General features: G+C 41.7%; 1 protein-coding gene across 1 annotated transcript; it reads right to left on the reverse strand.

The window, feature by feature from the left end:
* On the reverse strand, window positions 1-13,064 carry LOC139758560 (uncharacterized). Its single transcript, XM_071680082.1, is given in 11 exon segments — window positions 1-1,725; window positions 2,901-3,041; window positions 3,247-3,323; window positions 3,671-3,775; window positions 4,084-4,167; window positions 4,499-4,573; window positions 4,575-4,687; window positions 4,939-5,142; window positions 5,451-5,683; window positions 10,156-10,928; window positions 13,017-13,064. Coding segments are annotated over 10 exon segments (1,599 nt in total). The 5' UTR covers window positions 10,476-10,928; window positions 13,017-13,064; the 3' UTR covers window positions 1-1,478.
* Between the last annotated feature and the right edge of the window lie 53 nt (window positions 13,065-13,117).

Consider the following 13,117-nt stretch of genomic DNA (forward strand, 5'->3'; position numbering starts at 1 on the left):
TCACAGTACGACTCCTTAAAGAAATTTAAAAGAGGCAGCATAACTGAACAATAAATATTGAACGACTTATGAATTTAGAGGGGGAAAAAATCTCGTCATATACAATCATATATATATATATATATATATATATATATATATATATATATATATATATATAATTTTTTTCCCCCATACTCTTCGCCATTTCCCGCATTAGCGAGGTGGAGTTAAGAACAGAGGACTGAGCCTTTGAGGGAATATCCTCACTTGGCTACCTTCTCTGTTCCTTCTTTTGGAACATTAAAAACGAGAGGGGAGGATTTCCAGCCTCCCGCTCCCTCCCCTTTTAGTCTCCTTCTACGACACGCAGGGAATACGTGGGAAGTATTCTTTCTCCCCTATCCCCAGGGATAATATATATATATATATATATATATATATATATATATATATATACCTTTATTTGACCAACTTGGCGTGAGTTATACCACGTTTGTAAACGCTTATCTTTACCGTAACTAAAGACGAAATACTATGATCACAAGGCTCGACATAGTACGATTCTTATCAGATACGTATAGTTAGGCGCGCGTAATCGCTGTCGGTTAACCAGTGTTGATTCGTCAGCAGTTAAAAATAAAAAAAAAAAATAGCCATGAAGTGATCCGCTGAAAAAGCTTAAATATTTTTTTTGGGGGGGTATTCCAAAAATGTGCTCACGCTACATCGCTTCATGAATGTAATCATATCAAACGCACAAGTCATTCAAATGTTCTGGATGTAAATTTCTCCACGTATCTCCAGACTGGGAAGGCAAGTTACTATTGATGAGATCTTGTGTCCACTGCTGTGTTATGTTGCCATTCTGACATCGCGACAAAAGAAGTTTTTAGGTTGTACTTCCTCTTTATCACCCACAACCCAAACGTAAACCAGTTCGCCTCATCACGTTAAACATCGTCCCATCATAATCCATCCACCTCTTCACCGTAACACCTCCTTCAAACACCCGCCTGCCAGACCTCAAAAGTGTATCTCTCTAAATCACCTTAAACATCACGGTATAGATCGCACCTACGTCATACCTTCCTTCGCACGCCTGAAAAGTCTGGATCTATTTCCTTAATCATCACTGAAGTTGTCTCAGCCATATTCCAAGTCTGGGTGCCCTGGTGACCCAGCTTTCTGGGGTTCTATCCACTGGCGCGTATTTGCGTGTGAACACCACAAGACGCGCCTGAGACTTTACCTTCGTGCGGGTCGCCTGTCTTAGACGCGCCATGGGGTCTCCCTTCCATGGTACCAGGTCCTAAGACGCATCAGGTAAAGGCCTTCATTCCAGCCCTTATCTTGCCTGGTCCCAGGTCTTAAGACGCACCATAAGGCTGATTTCCGAGTCTTTTTCTTGCATGGTGTCACAAAGTAGACAATACAAGATTCGCCACCTCCAAAGCTTAACACGGGACTGACTCTTTTTTGTGTTTTATGACGGTCCATCATTTTGTCTTGGATGAGCCTCCGGTCCTCCTGCCCCCTCGCCCCATCGTTGGAGAGGTTCGAAGTCGTGGAGGAGGAGCTGCTGGCCCTCGAGACTGTAGACTGTGGGGGGCTGCTGCTGTCACTCCAGGGAGCTCCAGAGGGCTCCCGTCGCTCACCATGTTGGTGATGGGGTCAGTCCAGCCCTGACGCATGATCGTGTTGAACATCTTGGTCATGAGCCAACCCACCTTGGTACTAGCGAACCTGCGAATAGGCAGTGGGAGGTAGTTCATTTGGGTCCAGCTTCTCCCTATGGATCACCAAGGGAGATCTTGACAACATCAGGGTATGTGGGGCACAGGGCACTTCACTAACCACGACCACCAGACAGACGCCCAGCATCACACACCTCCTTACCATCTGACCGAGATGAACACACGGCTCTGTTTTCAGAGTGCTTGTACAATCCTACATACTCAGAATGCCAGATCTTGAACATAAAACTACAAGAAGCGATTCAAATCGCAATTTTTCTTTCCCAACCACACAAAGTAAAGCATAGCGAGTGGTACTTTCAGTGTTGCCACAAACAGCACTCGTTGCTTCCTTCATGAAAACAGCTAATCTGAATACTTTAGCTTTAGGAGTCTCCTGTTCACCAGCTAACCTCTGGCCCTAAATATTTAAGATTGGGGGGGAAATGGGGGAGAATAAAAGTCGTAGTATCAAGCAAACTTGCTCACAATTTTTTGTCTTTTATCATAAAATATCGTTCTCTTGCCAGTGTTTAGCGATCGCGTTCCTGTGGTCATCTCTGCGTATTGAATGACAGTGGCAATAGCACCTCTCAGTTACTGTTTCACCTGTCTGGCCAATGTATACATCTTTACCTGCCTTACAGTTGACGATCACCCTGTAGACCGTAACAACACAATCACATTATACTCCCTCATCTGTCTATACTACCCAAAACGTCATTGTACCTATCTTGATTGCTAATACTAAGAACTTTAATTTGTCCCTTAGTAACTTTAAAGCACATCTTATCATCAACCAAATCATTATGGAAGGATTATCAAAAAACAATAACATAAAAAAGTAGTTAAAAACATTTCGTTACACGGGAATCCCCAACCCACACACACACACACAACTCCTCTTAACCACAAGGCAACCCTCCAGTTTCCATTTAACGGTCAGGCATGGCGGTGACAGGATGGAGTCTATGTGATGGTGTTGGGATTTAAACACTTTACGAATTGCTTGCGCCTGATGAGGCGAATTGTCTCCGTGAAACATGTAGTACAGCATGTATTGAAAAATACATTTTAAAAAGATTAAATGAAACAACGAACTGCGATTTCACCATATATATATATATATATATATATATATATATATATATATATATATATATTGTAAATTTTATACATCCTCACCTTTCCAGTGGGTCTTGTTGGACTTGTCCCCCGGCAAGCTTCAGTGACCTTCCTCCCGTTTCTTCTACTGTTGTAACATTCTTTGTCGCCACTGTTGTTCTGTTTGGGGATTTCCTGTCCTTGCCAGCCTTAGGCCTTCTCCTATTGAGACCAAAAAAATATAAAGGCAATGCTTTCATTCATTTTTCATGGTCCATAGCAATATGAGCTAACTAGAGATTTATGTTTTATTTATCTACAAAGATTGATAACGTGAAAGGTTTACAGTATATCCAAACTAGAAGGTAATAAATGGTAATAAATGCTAAGTTTCTTGTGGACATATTTCGAAAAGTCCAAGGCTTACCTGGAGTGGTTGAGACGTTCGACTCTTGCGTCGCAAACAGCAGTAGTCTCCCCTGGGAGGCAGGGAACGCTGACCATCTGGACACAGAAAACGCAATGGTTGATCAGGTTCTGTCGCAGACTCAACACTTACATCAAAAATATTACTATATACGTAAATGAAAGGAGGGTATCTATTATTCTCTTTATAATACGGATCTGAATTATATGGAACCCCTACATGAGGAATGAAGAGAAAGACATTTATTCTGTATTCTTTTGAGCAATATGATGCGTACGATGCTATCAGGCTCCCAGTGTTATGTAACAAAGCAGTAACATCTCGCTGCTCTGTCATACGAGAACTTAATAATTTACTGCAACATGTGACTCAGACATCATGGCAGCACAACAGGGGTAGAAGGGAAGCGACAAGTAGCACTTACCTGGGCTGAGTGAGTGTTGTTGTAGAACTCGTACAGATGGAGTGGCAAGGGTGGGTGTCTGCGCTGCCGCAGGAGGTAGTCAACGTATCGTACGGCTCGGTCAATCTGAGGATATTCAGAGGGTCATCTCAGGTCAAATGGGTTCTTGATGGCAGAAATACGTCGTCAAACACGTGATTCACTGAGAATCTGGGTGTAAGTCACTGCATATCACTTATAAAAATAATTATGAAATTATTAGTTCTGAAAAGTAAATTGACCATAACAAACAAAACATCGAGGTTGTCGTAAGAAATATATTCACAAAACTAGGAGGAAGTCTCGAAAGGTACTAAAGCCACAGGAAAAATTTGATGGAGCCAGATAATGGGGTTCAAAGGTCACCTATACACAGGAGGGATGAGGTCACATACCTTATCACGGATGGCGACGCTGAATATCTCAAGGTTGCTGGGGATAAACTCCTCCCTTCTCTTGAAGTTCCTATCCTCATGTTCCTGCGGGGGGGAAGTGTACACTGCTGTCAATCTCACATCACTTAACACCGACACTTACAACTCATGACAACAACCAGCACTAACTCTGCTTTGATTAACTCAAGTTCTTGCAAACATGCTCTTGTCATCTTCCTAATCACTTCCTATTGTGCTTCCTAATATTCCGATCTGCCTTCATCACAAAAACCAGAACCCAGCCTTCGGAAAATCATCATACTATGCTTAAAAGTCTTTTACAAATAACTTTTAACATTCTGAAGACAGCCACAGATTGACGTACCACCTGTACCCGTGTATGACAACAGCTCACCATCTTGGGTGATCTATCTACCTTGAGACACTGGAGTCTCCGGGGGTTACGAGGAAGGCCGTAGAAGTCGAGGACGTGGGAGAGGTGTGTGACAGGGGTCCTCCTTCAAGTGCTCGTAGTGGAGGACGTGCAGGGCCTTCGTCTGTGTCGTCCAGTTGATGGCCATCTCCAGCCAGTATCTGGTCTGGACGTGGAGAAATGCGTTCCAGTCTGTTGAAGCAACGGTAAGATGAACTACAAATGTTGCACTAAATCAGAATCACTTTTAAATAATATTTCAAGTGAAAGAATTAGTGATTAGGGAAACGTTTCATCTGTCATAAAATACATAATAATTATCACCCGCCAACAAGTCTCCTCCCTTCTACGCAAAATTTTTTACATTCACAGTGTTACAATTTGCTCATTCTAACAGTTCGTTAGTCAAAATGTCTGACATCTGGCCTCCCGCAGGCGCTGACCTTTCCTGCGGTAGTTGGAGACCGGGGCGTAGCCTGTGTGGCCACCGAAGAGGAAGTTGTGGTAGGAGAGGATGGCTCGGTAGGGGTTCCTTATCAGCAGGATACCCGTGCCATTAAAGGCCTTAATGTGGGCGGGGTTGCACTCGTGGGTTTTCTGGGTGAAAGTCGTCCTCGAGGTCCATGAGTCCAGCTCCCCGAGATAACCTGGAGCATCAAGACGAGGAATTCTAAAGAACTGGTTAACATCAAAAGTCAGCAGTGCGTCAGTATACAACCAGAACTGATCATCCACAAATCTCTTTATAGTTTCTTCAAAATCCTTAACTCTTCCTTGTATCAAAAAAATACTAACAACATCCCTAAGACGAATCCTATGTATAATAGTAATAATAATAATAATAATAATAATAATAATAATAATAATAATAATGGTAATGAAGCCTGTGTGTGTGTGTGTGTGTGTGTGTGTGTGTGTGTGTGTGTGTAAAAATGTTCGTGCTAAAGCCACTGACCGTTCATGAAGAGCTGCTGGTCGCGGTAGGTGGAGCCAGTGAAGACCCCTGAGGCAGCCTCCAGCAGGTGTCTGGTCCAAGTGTTGCCAGAGCCGGGATAGGAGGCCAAGGCGCACAGGGGTAATGTCCCAACCTCCCCGAACCTCACCCGGAACTGGCGACACTGAGGGTCCCCAGGCCACTGACTGAGTGATCTTCTGTGGAGGTCCGGCAGTAGTGTCCGCCGGAGAAGTCTGCGGAACACATGTGGTTAGCTTTGTCTAAGATACAAAGGAAATAAAAATAAAAAAGATTACCACACCTCACTCTGGAAAAAAAGAAAGACGAGGATAAAACATGAACTGAGTGTTTCTGTCAAGAAGTTCGCAGATAATTTATAACGTAGAGCTAGGAAAAAAGAAAAAGTAAAGTTATATATGAGTACTTATTCGTCAGACAGATCTACATGCCATACTCTCGGTGGATATTATCATGGTACTAGTCAGAACCTGAGGACATACTCCAGATTATAAATAAGCAGCAACAATAACATCAACATAGACCTTACTTATGTCTATATTGCTACTGTTGAAACCACACTACCAAAAAAACATATCCTATAAACCTGATACCTCCAGGATACGAATAACGACTTAAAATATGAAAAAAATTACTTAAATATTCACAATGATCTGCGACAGAATAAATATGCACTGCAGGATGACATGAAATATGGAGGAACCGTAATGATCACAGGGTTCCAAAGTAGTATTTGTTTGGGTTTGTGTGGCCGCCAAACTACATCCTGGGCTTATTATCTCCTGATTACGACGCTCTACGTCGCGACTAATTGTTGCTCTCACGTCAGTTGGAAATTACGGAGGAAAGGCATAAAACCTGCAAATACAGTACAATGTCTCAGGATTCCTCAGCCATGAATTTCATTTTGGCGATGGCAACGGTGCATTTTTATTTACAAGAGTGAATTGCATGAACTTCACAAATATGAATATCAGAGAAGTCATATTCAACCAAAATAACAGTCATAAATCATCCTGTTCAGAGAATGAGCTGGTATCACCCACAACCAGTCAGCCGATCCCGTTACCTTAGGAACGTTAACCCAAACTATCGTACTGCTCAAAGAACAAGAGAAGAATGTTTATTGGTTACCCTGAAATTACAACAGATAAGCCATTAAGAACTGTCCACGGTTTTACAGACATGACATGCTATGAATTTAAGAATCTGAAGAACTTAAAAGTGTTTTAATGACAATCCTCTTTAATGAGAATTCTTTGTCAGTCTCGGAAGCACATACAAATAAGAAATCCTGTGGTTTACAAAAATAATATTAGTAAACATTATTCTCTCATTTGTAATCCGTCATTATTTTACATGTGGCATAATATGCGTATGTATACGTAAATGAACTGATAGAGCATCACTCGTTTTGTGTCCTAACCTACACTTCACTTCTACAAAGCAGCATCAGCAACAATTCTGAAACTTCATCAAATCCTGATATTCGTGGAAATATGGGATCGCAAGGCTGACCAGCTCACAGTCATTAATCGTGAAATTTTCCACATATCAAAAGATAAAGTCAAACACACGAGTGACATTAACATTGACGCCTAATCGAATTTTTCTGTACAACCAGCTTTAGTAATTTCAGCTAAATTAACAATTCATAAAATCTATAAAACGTAAACAATGTCTACTGTAACAAATCTGCCTTAAAAGTGAAGCTTTTTAATGTAACGTCAAAAAAAGATAAAAAAAAAATAACCAAAAAAAAAACCGTAAATAGAAGCGTAGCCAAGAGATCTGTTTTCACTTTTTAAAACGTACAATTTGTGGCACTGATGTACAGAATTACCCAGGAGAGCAAGAGCTCAGCAGGTGTTTTCTCATCCACGTCTTAACCCTCAACAGCCACCCCAGTGCCTGACCACACAATAATTATGGTTCACTAGAAACGAAGTAAATGACCATGTTTCTGCACACCATATGCTGTCTATTATTATGCGAAGCATCTTTAGTTTGGTGTCAGAAAATCTTCCTAATAGCGTAGTTTCCATACCTCTCTCTGTTCGCGTCCTTTCTCGCAGCTGAGCATGCAGGTGTTTAGATGCGTCTTAAAAAGTTCAGTAAACTAGAAGAGCAGCGGGACAAGGTTGTTCAAGCATCTGGGGTTTTTAAAAGATCAAGATGGCTGATGCCTTCCAAGTAAACTAGCCTGTTGTAGGTACTGGCCACAGTTCCGCCAGCACCAGAACTGAGGTGTTGTACCCCCGGCGGTTTGTGCTTGCGGTTGCTTGGTACTCGCCTCCTTCCTCCTCCTCCTCCTCCGTTCCCCGGAATACCTCTCTACCACCACCACACACTTCGGCCTGTAATTGTGGAGTCAACCCTTCCCTACTCTTATCATGCAACACTATCAATAGGTCCGTTACCAAACATCATGAGCCACATGCATAGTTGTGAGGGTAGTAAAACCTATGACCATATCCCTCTGCACAAACTCTAACTCCGACTGATCGACTGGTCACAATGGAGAAACCAAATATGAGTAATGCCTAGGTGGTAGGCAACATCAGCAACTCCAGTTTCGCTCCTGAAGCTCCCGTGCACTTGATTCAGCACAGTACAGTTACGTGAAAACTGTTCCTTGTGTGTAAGTCGTTAAGTGCTTCATCATGTATGCAGTAGGTGGCATGTTTTTTAGGCATGCATAGCCCACACGTGGACTGTGTACAACGGGGTTATTGTGGTATGTGCGCAACTGGATGAGCGCCTTATTATGAATAGGTTTGTATGATGTACATTAAGTTACCGTTCTCATGCTTTTATAACTCATATAAGACATAAATATTATCAGACTTCATCTTCCCTTCCCGTTATGACCATCGCTTGAAAAAAAAATCTATAATTTTTTTTCAACGTTAATTCGCCACCAACCACGTATTACATAATTGCCGTCCCTTCCTACCACATATACAGTTAGTCTGGTGCTCCACAACTACACGATGTGTACCATGATATATGTGCTTGAATTCTTAAGGCGCAGACCAACCCAATATAAGGCGTATTGCGGACGGACCCACTAGGCGGTCCGCTCGCATGACAGCCACCGAAAGTTGTCCGTGTGGAAACGCAATGGCGCCACCTGTGGCGGGGATCCGCGTTTCCCCTGCCACAGACGCCTGTGTGAAAGCACACTGTTCAAAACAAAGGAAAAACATGGAAGCCACTGAGTGGTCCGTCTGCAAGAGGCCTAAAGGATCACCCACAAATTGGGCAGGGCTTTTACAAGACGAGGAATTGCAAGCAACTATAGCAACCCACCCTAACCTAGCCTAGCAGAGCCGACAACGTATAAAGAAACACGTTAGGGGCGCCCTATGGGTACGCTGCGTCAGCAAACAAGAACTCGCAGAATCCTTGTACTGAGGAAAATGTTTCTATCAAGGGTGACACTCGCAAAATCCCGGTTCAAGCGTTTACGAATCATTGAGCTTGTATCTGTCGCGTTGCATGTTGTGTTTCGCTTTTTACTGCTTATCATATCGAAATGGGCAAAGCTTTGCCGCAGTTCTCTATGATAAATGTATGACATTTTAATAGGAAATTTTAAATGTGTGGCACTACAAGGATTGATGGCGGGTGACTGTGAGATGGAATCGAAAAGCACCGCGACTTATTTTACGTTTATCTTACTATAACAAAATGCTCAAGACAAACGAAACAAAATATATCAATAACCGCCGATTCCACATGGAAATGTACAACCTTTAAAAGAAATATATTGGACTGCTCTTGTTCGTCTTCATAAAGAACATACATGCACTAAAACAGACATTAATATTCTCCCTATAAGATGCGCTGAACATGGCTATTGGAATTTCATTCTCTTTTGGAACTGATGCAGTGTCTTAAAGTCCACCAATTCCGTATCAAGTTGAAACCAAGAAATCTTACAATTACCCGACTTTTTGCTTTTCCCTAAAGCTACTGCAGAAACGGCCCGAGGCATCCACTGCTTCTGAGCAGCGGCTCCGTGGGGCACCGCCCAACCACCCCTGGTGTGAGTGCTTGGGTGAAGCTTCTCTCACACCCGCTAGAAATATAAGCTAAACTCTCCCATGAACAGAACGGCGATTTGATAAAGATCTGTGTGATGGAAATATGAGAAAAGTGGGAGGAAGGTTAAAACGATGTGGAAAGACTTGATGATATGAAGTGATGGAAGACAAAATAAGGAAAGAACTGAAATATAATCCCGGATAGCGGCATATATAGGTCGCAGAGGACGTGAGAAGCATCAACTGAATTGAGGTAGGGAGGGTGTGGTTGGTAGCTATGACCTGCGCACAGTTGTGATCTGAAGGCACGGACGGAACTGTGTCTTGGTGGAAAATGCATCACTACTTTTAATGATAATAACAATAATCTAAGCGGAAAAAATACCACTATCGTGGGTGTATCATAATTCCGTAAGTTTATAACGTATACTCGCATGTTATGAACTAATTTCTGGGTATCTGAACTGGGATTACGGGTATTTGAACTACAAGTGTAATCCACTTATTTGACACTTATTTGCAGGTATTTGACATTAAGCAAAATCATAACATGCTAAAGAAAAATCAAAGCTCTTAAGATACAGACTTCCCCCGCCATCCTGAACCACCATCAACAACAAAGACAAACAAAAACTTACTTGTGGTGGGAGGGGTTACCCCCTGTGTTGTTATTGTTGTTCTTGCTGCCGGTATTGTAGGTACTGCTGGTGTCAGGTTTCCGAGTGAACTTAGCATCAATATCATTATCTGATTTCCAGTTCTCCTCGTGCCTTGCCCTGGGTTCAACAAGCACATCGCCGTCAAGTCTTGGATACAGAAAGGAAGACGGTAGAGAAGGGTCGGCTCCAGGGGGAACAAACAGGGGAAGATTGTACATCACAAGGACCACAGAGACACACAGGACGAGAAATAATGGTCTCTCGTACCCTAGTCTGATAAAGGTTCGTGCTCGGACCATCGTCAGTGTATAATGCAATGTAGTACTTAGGTTTGCAGGTAACTCTGCCTCAGAATCAAGTAGGAACTGACCCCTAGAGTGAGCATCGTCTGGTTTCTTGACATAAAACAAGCTGCATCTCCTGCGTCGTTGCCTAGCTCACGATGGGAGATTTAACTTAACCAACAGTTTGGTCAAAAGGACATGAGCAGAACTATTACCAAAATTCTAACACAGAAATCAAGGCAATTAACACAAATCTCCATTACATTTCGACAACGGAAGTATATCAAATTGGCGAGGACGAGGCAGCTTGAGGAACAGGTTGGTTATGATGGCGAGGCTTTGTGCAGTTCGGGGTCTGACTGAGAACCATGTTAACACTGACATCGGTCGGTCTTGTCATGCCCAACACCGCTCCATTTTTTCAATTGCTTGGATGCCTTCACGCAGCCAGACCCCACTGACATGAATCTGTAAAGATAAGATTATATCTAACAGAACTTGTCTCACAACTGGGTTCACGCGCATGTCTGTGTGGGTTTGTTTGTAAGTTTCTTAACTGTACGTACATTTCGTCGAGATTATGTGTTCAATGTGTCAGTGTGCATGTCTTTCTAACCTCTGTGTGTGTGTGTGTGTGTGTGTGTAACTAGCTACCCCGGAGATGATGACTGTATTTCTTATAAAGTTTGAATTATACATAGGAGAAAGTTTGCATGCAGCAGCAGGCCGGTGTATCGTGGCGGTGTAATAAGGTCTGCATCTGGGTTATTATCTTCATTTTCGCTATAAGCTGACTTTCAAAAGACTCACTGATACTGTTATCATCTAAATGAACAAGTGTCATACGAAAACCGAACACAGTTCAACACATCGTCTGGCACTGGAAATGGACACAAGACTGGAAACACGGCTTCTTGTGTGTGGGTGTGTGTGTGTGTGTGTGAAAACGGTACGCTTTGAGCGTTTGCGAGCGCTTATTAGTGTGCTTGTGGACTGTTACTAATAACGCCCGCTGGCCACAAAGCGTTACTAGGGTGCCTGAGCAAACATCTGCTGTTTAATGAAAAGCAATTTTCGGTCAAATTAGGTCCTGAGCTAAAATTTTAGATCGTTGGGCCCTTCCTACTCACTCCTCGCACGCCCACTTATGACAATTATCTTGTAAGATATTGGGTAATCTCATTAATTTTCGGTATAATCATCCCGTCTGTCTATGAATTAAGTTCAATGATAACTGGTATTAGTGTCATTATCATCAACCCTTGTTCCAACTACTTTAATTGCTCCGCACTTCGTTGTCTGATGATCGTTTCATCTTGTTGGCTTTAATTACCCTTCGCTATTATCAGGTTTAACTACCCAATGTGACCTAACCATTACTACAATACGTTCTTCTAAACTAGGCTTCATTATCCAAACGCTTGAATGTGCAAAATAAATAATTACACTTCTACTATGCTTCATAATGCCTTATGCTTGAATATACATACTAAATAATCAGGCTTCGTTATAACTAACATACAGCTACAACGGTTATAAGAGGGACTTATAATTCACAGTTTGTATTAATCATAATCTTCGTTCTTGTGGTTAACCTGACCTGCGCTCTGCCTCGGGGTCACTGGTGACCCACTGGGCTATACTAGACCACGTTACTGGCCTGACTGGATCAGTTCTTGTTCAGCGTTCAAGGTTCTACTTTTCACATATAAGTTCATGACGGTAATGGTTCATCATCCACGTAAGCATAAATGTCATTTACAGTTCTAATATATATATATATATATATATATATATATATATATATATATATATATATATATATATATATATATATATTGTAGTACCTTATGTTGTTGGCACAACCTGACTGACTTGCTTCGCGTTGATGTGGTAATGAGTAGCACACTATCGAAGTCTTTAAAGTAAAGCCTTTAAAGTAAATCTCGAAGTCATCTGATATACTTTACTACTTTTTTACAAGCTTTCAAGGAGAATATCAGTGTTTGTTAAGCCTTCATCCAACATTTAACAAATGAATATCTGTGCATCATCTGTTTAACACTTATTACACAGCAGCACAATTGATACCTGGCACAGTTAATACACGCCACAGCCCCTACCATTCCTTCACATGTCCACTATTGTAAAAAAAAAAAAAAATCTTATTGATGACTATATCTCAAAGTAATGGTATAACTTGAATTCCATTTGATATACCAAAGTGTGTAATGATTAACTGCGGGCCGATGCAGAAAAAAAATTGCTGATGGCGCCCATTGAGAAAACAATTTTCAATTTCTATCAGCATCTACTTACCAACCAAATTAACGTTACATTTGCTTGAATAACGTTACCATTACAATGATCCAAGCACTTGGCCTCTTGCCAATGGCAGCATCGATATAACACAAAAGTAATAAGTAATATTATCTTACTAAACGGCAGACATTAAACATTAATCGTGCATAAGTATGCGTAGGCTTTAAAAAGAAATGCATTCTGAGAGTGAAACAGACTAGTAATAATTAAAAAAAAACAGCATATATAACATACTGGAGTCAACGTATCTGGAGGGAGACATTGTAACGATCACACTCACCGAGATTATATAGTTAACTGACGGGAGGCGATGGATGGATGCCGGCGCTGCCAGA

Source organism: Panulirus ornatus, chromosome 30, assembly GCF_036320965.1.
Source record: "Panulirus ornatus isolate Po-2019 chromosome 30, ASM3632096v1, whole genome shotgun sequence".
Taxonomy (NCBI): domain Eukaryota; kingdom Metazoa; phylum Arthropoda; class Malacostraca; order Decapoda; family Palinuridae; genus Panulirus; species Panulirus ornatus.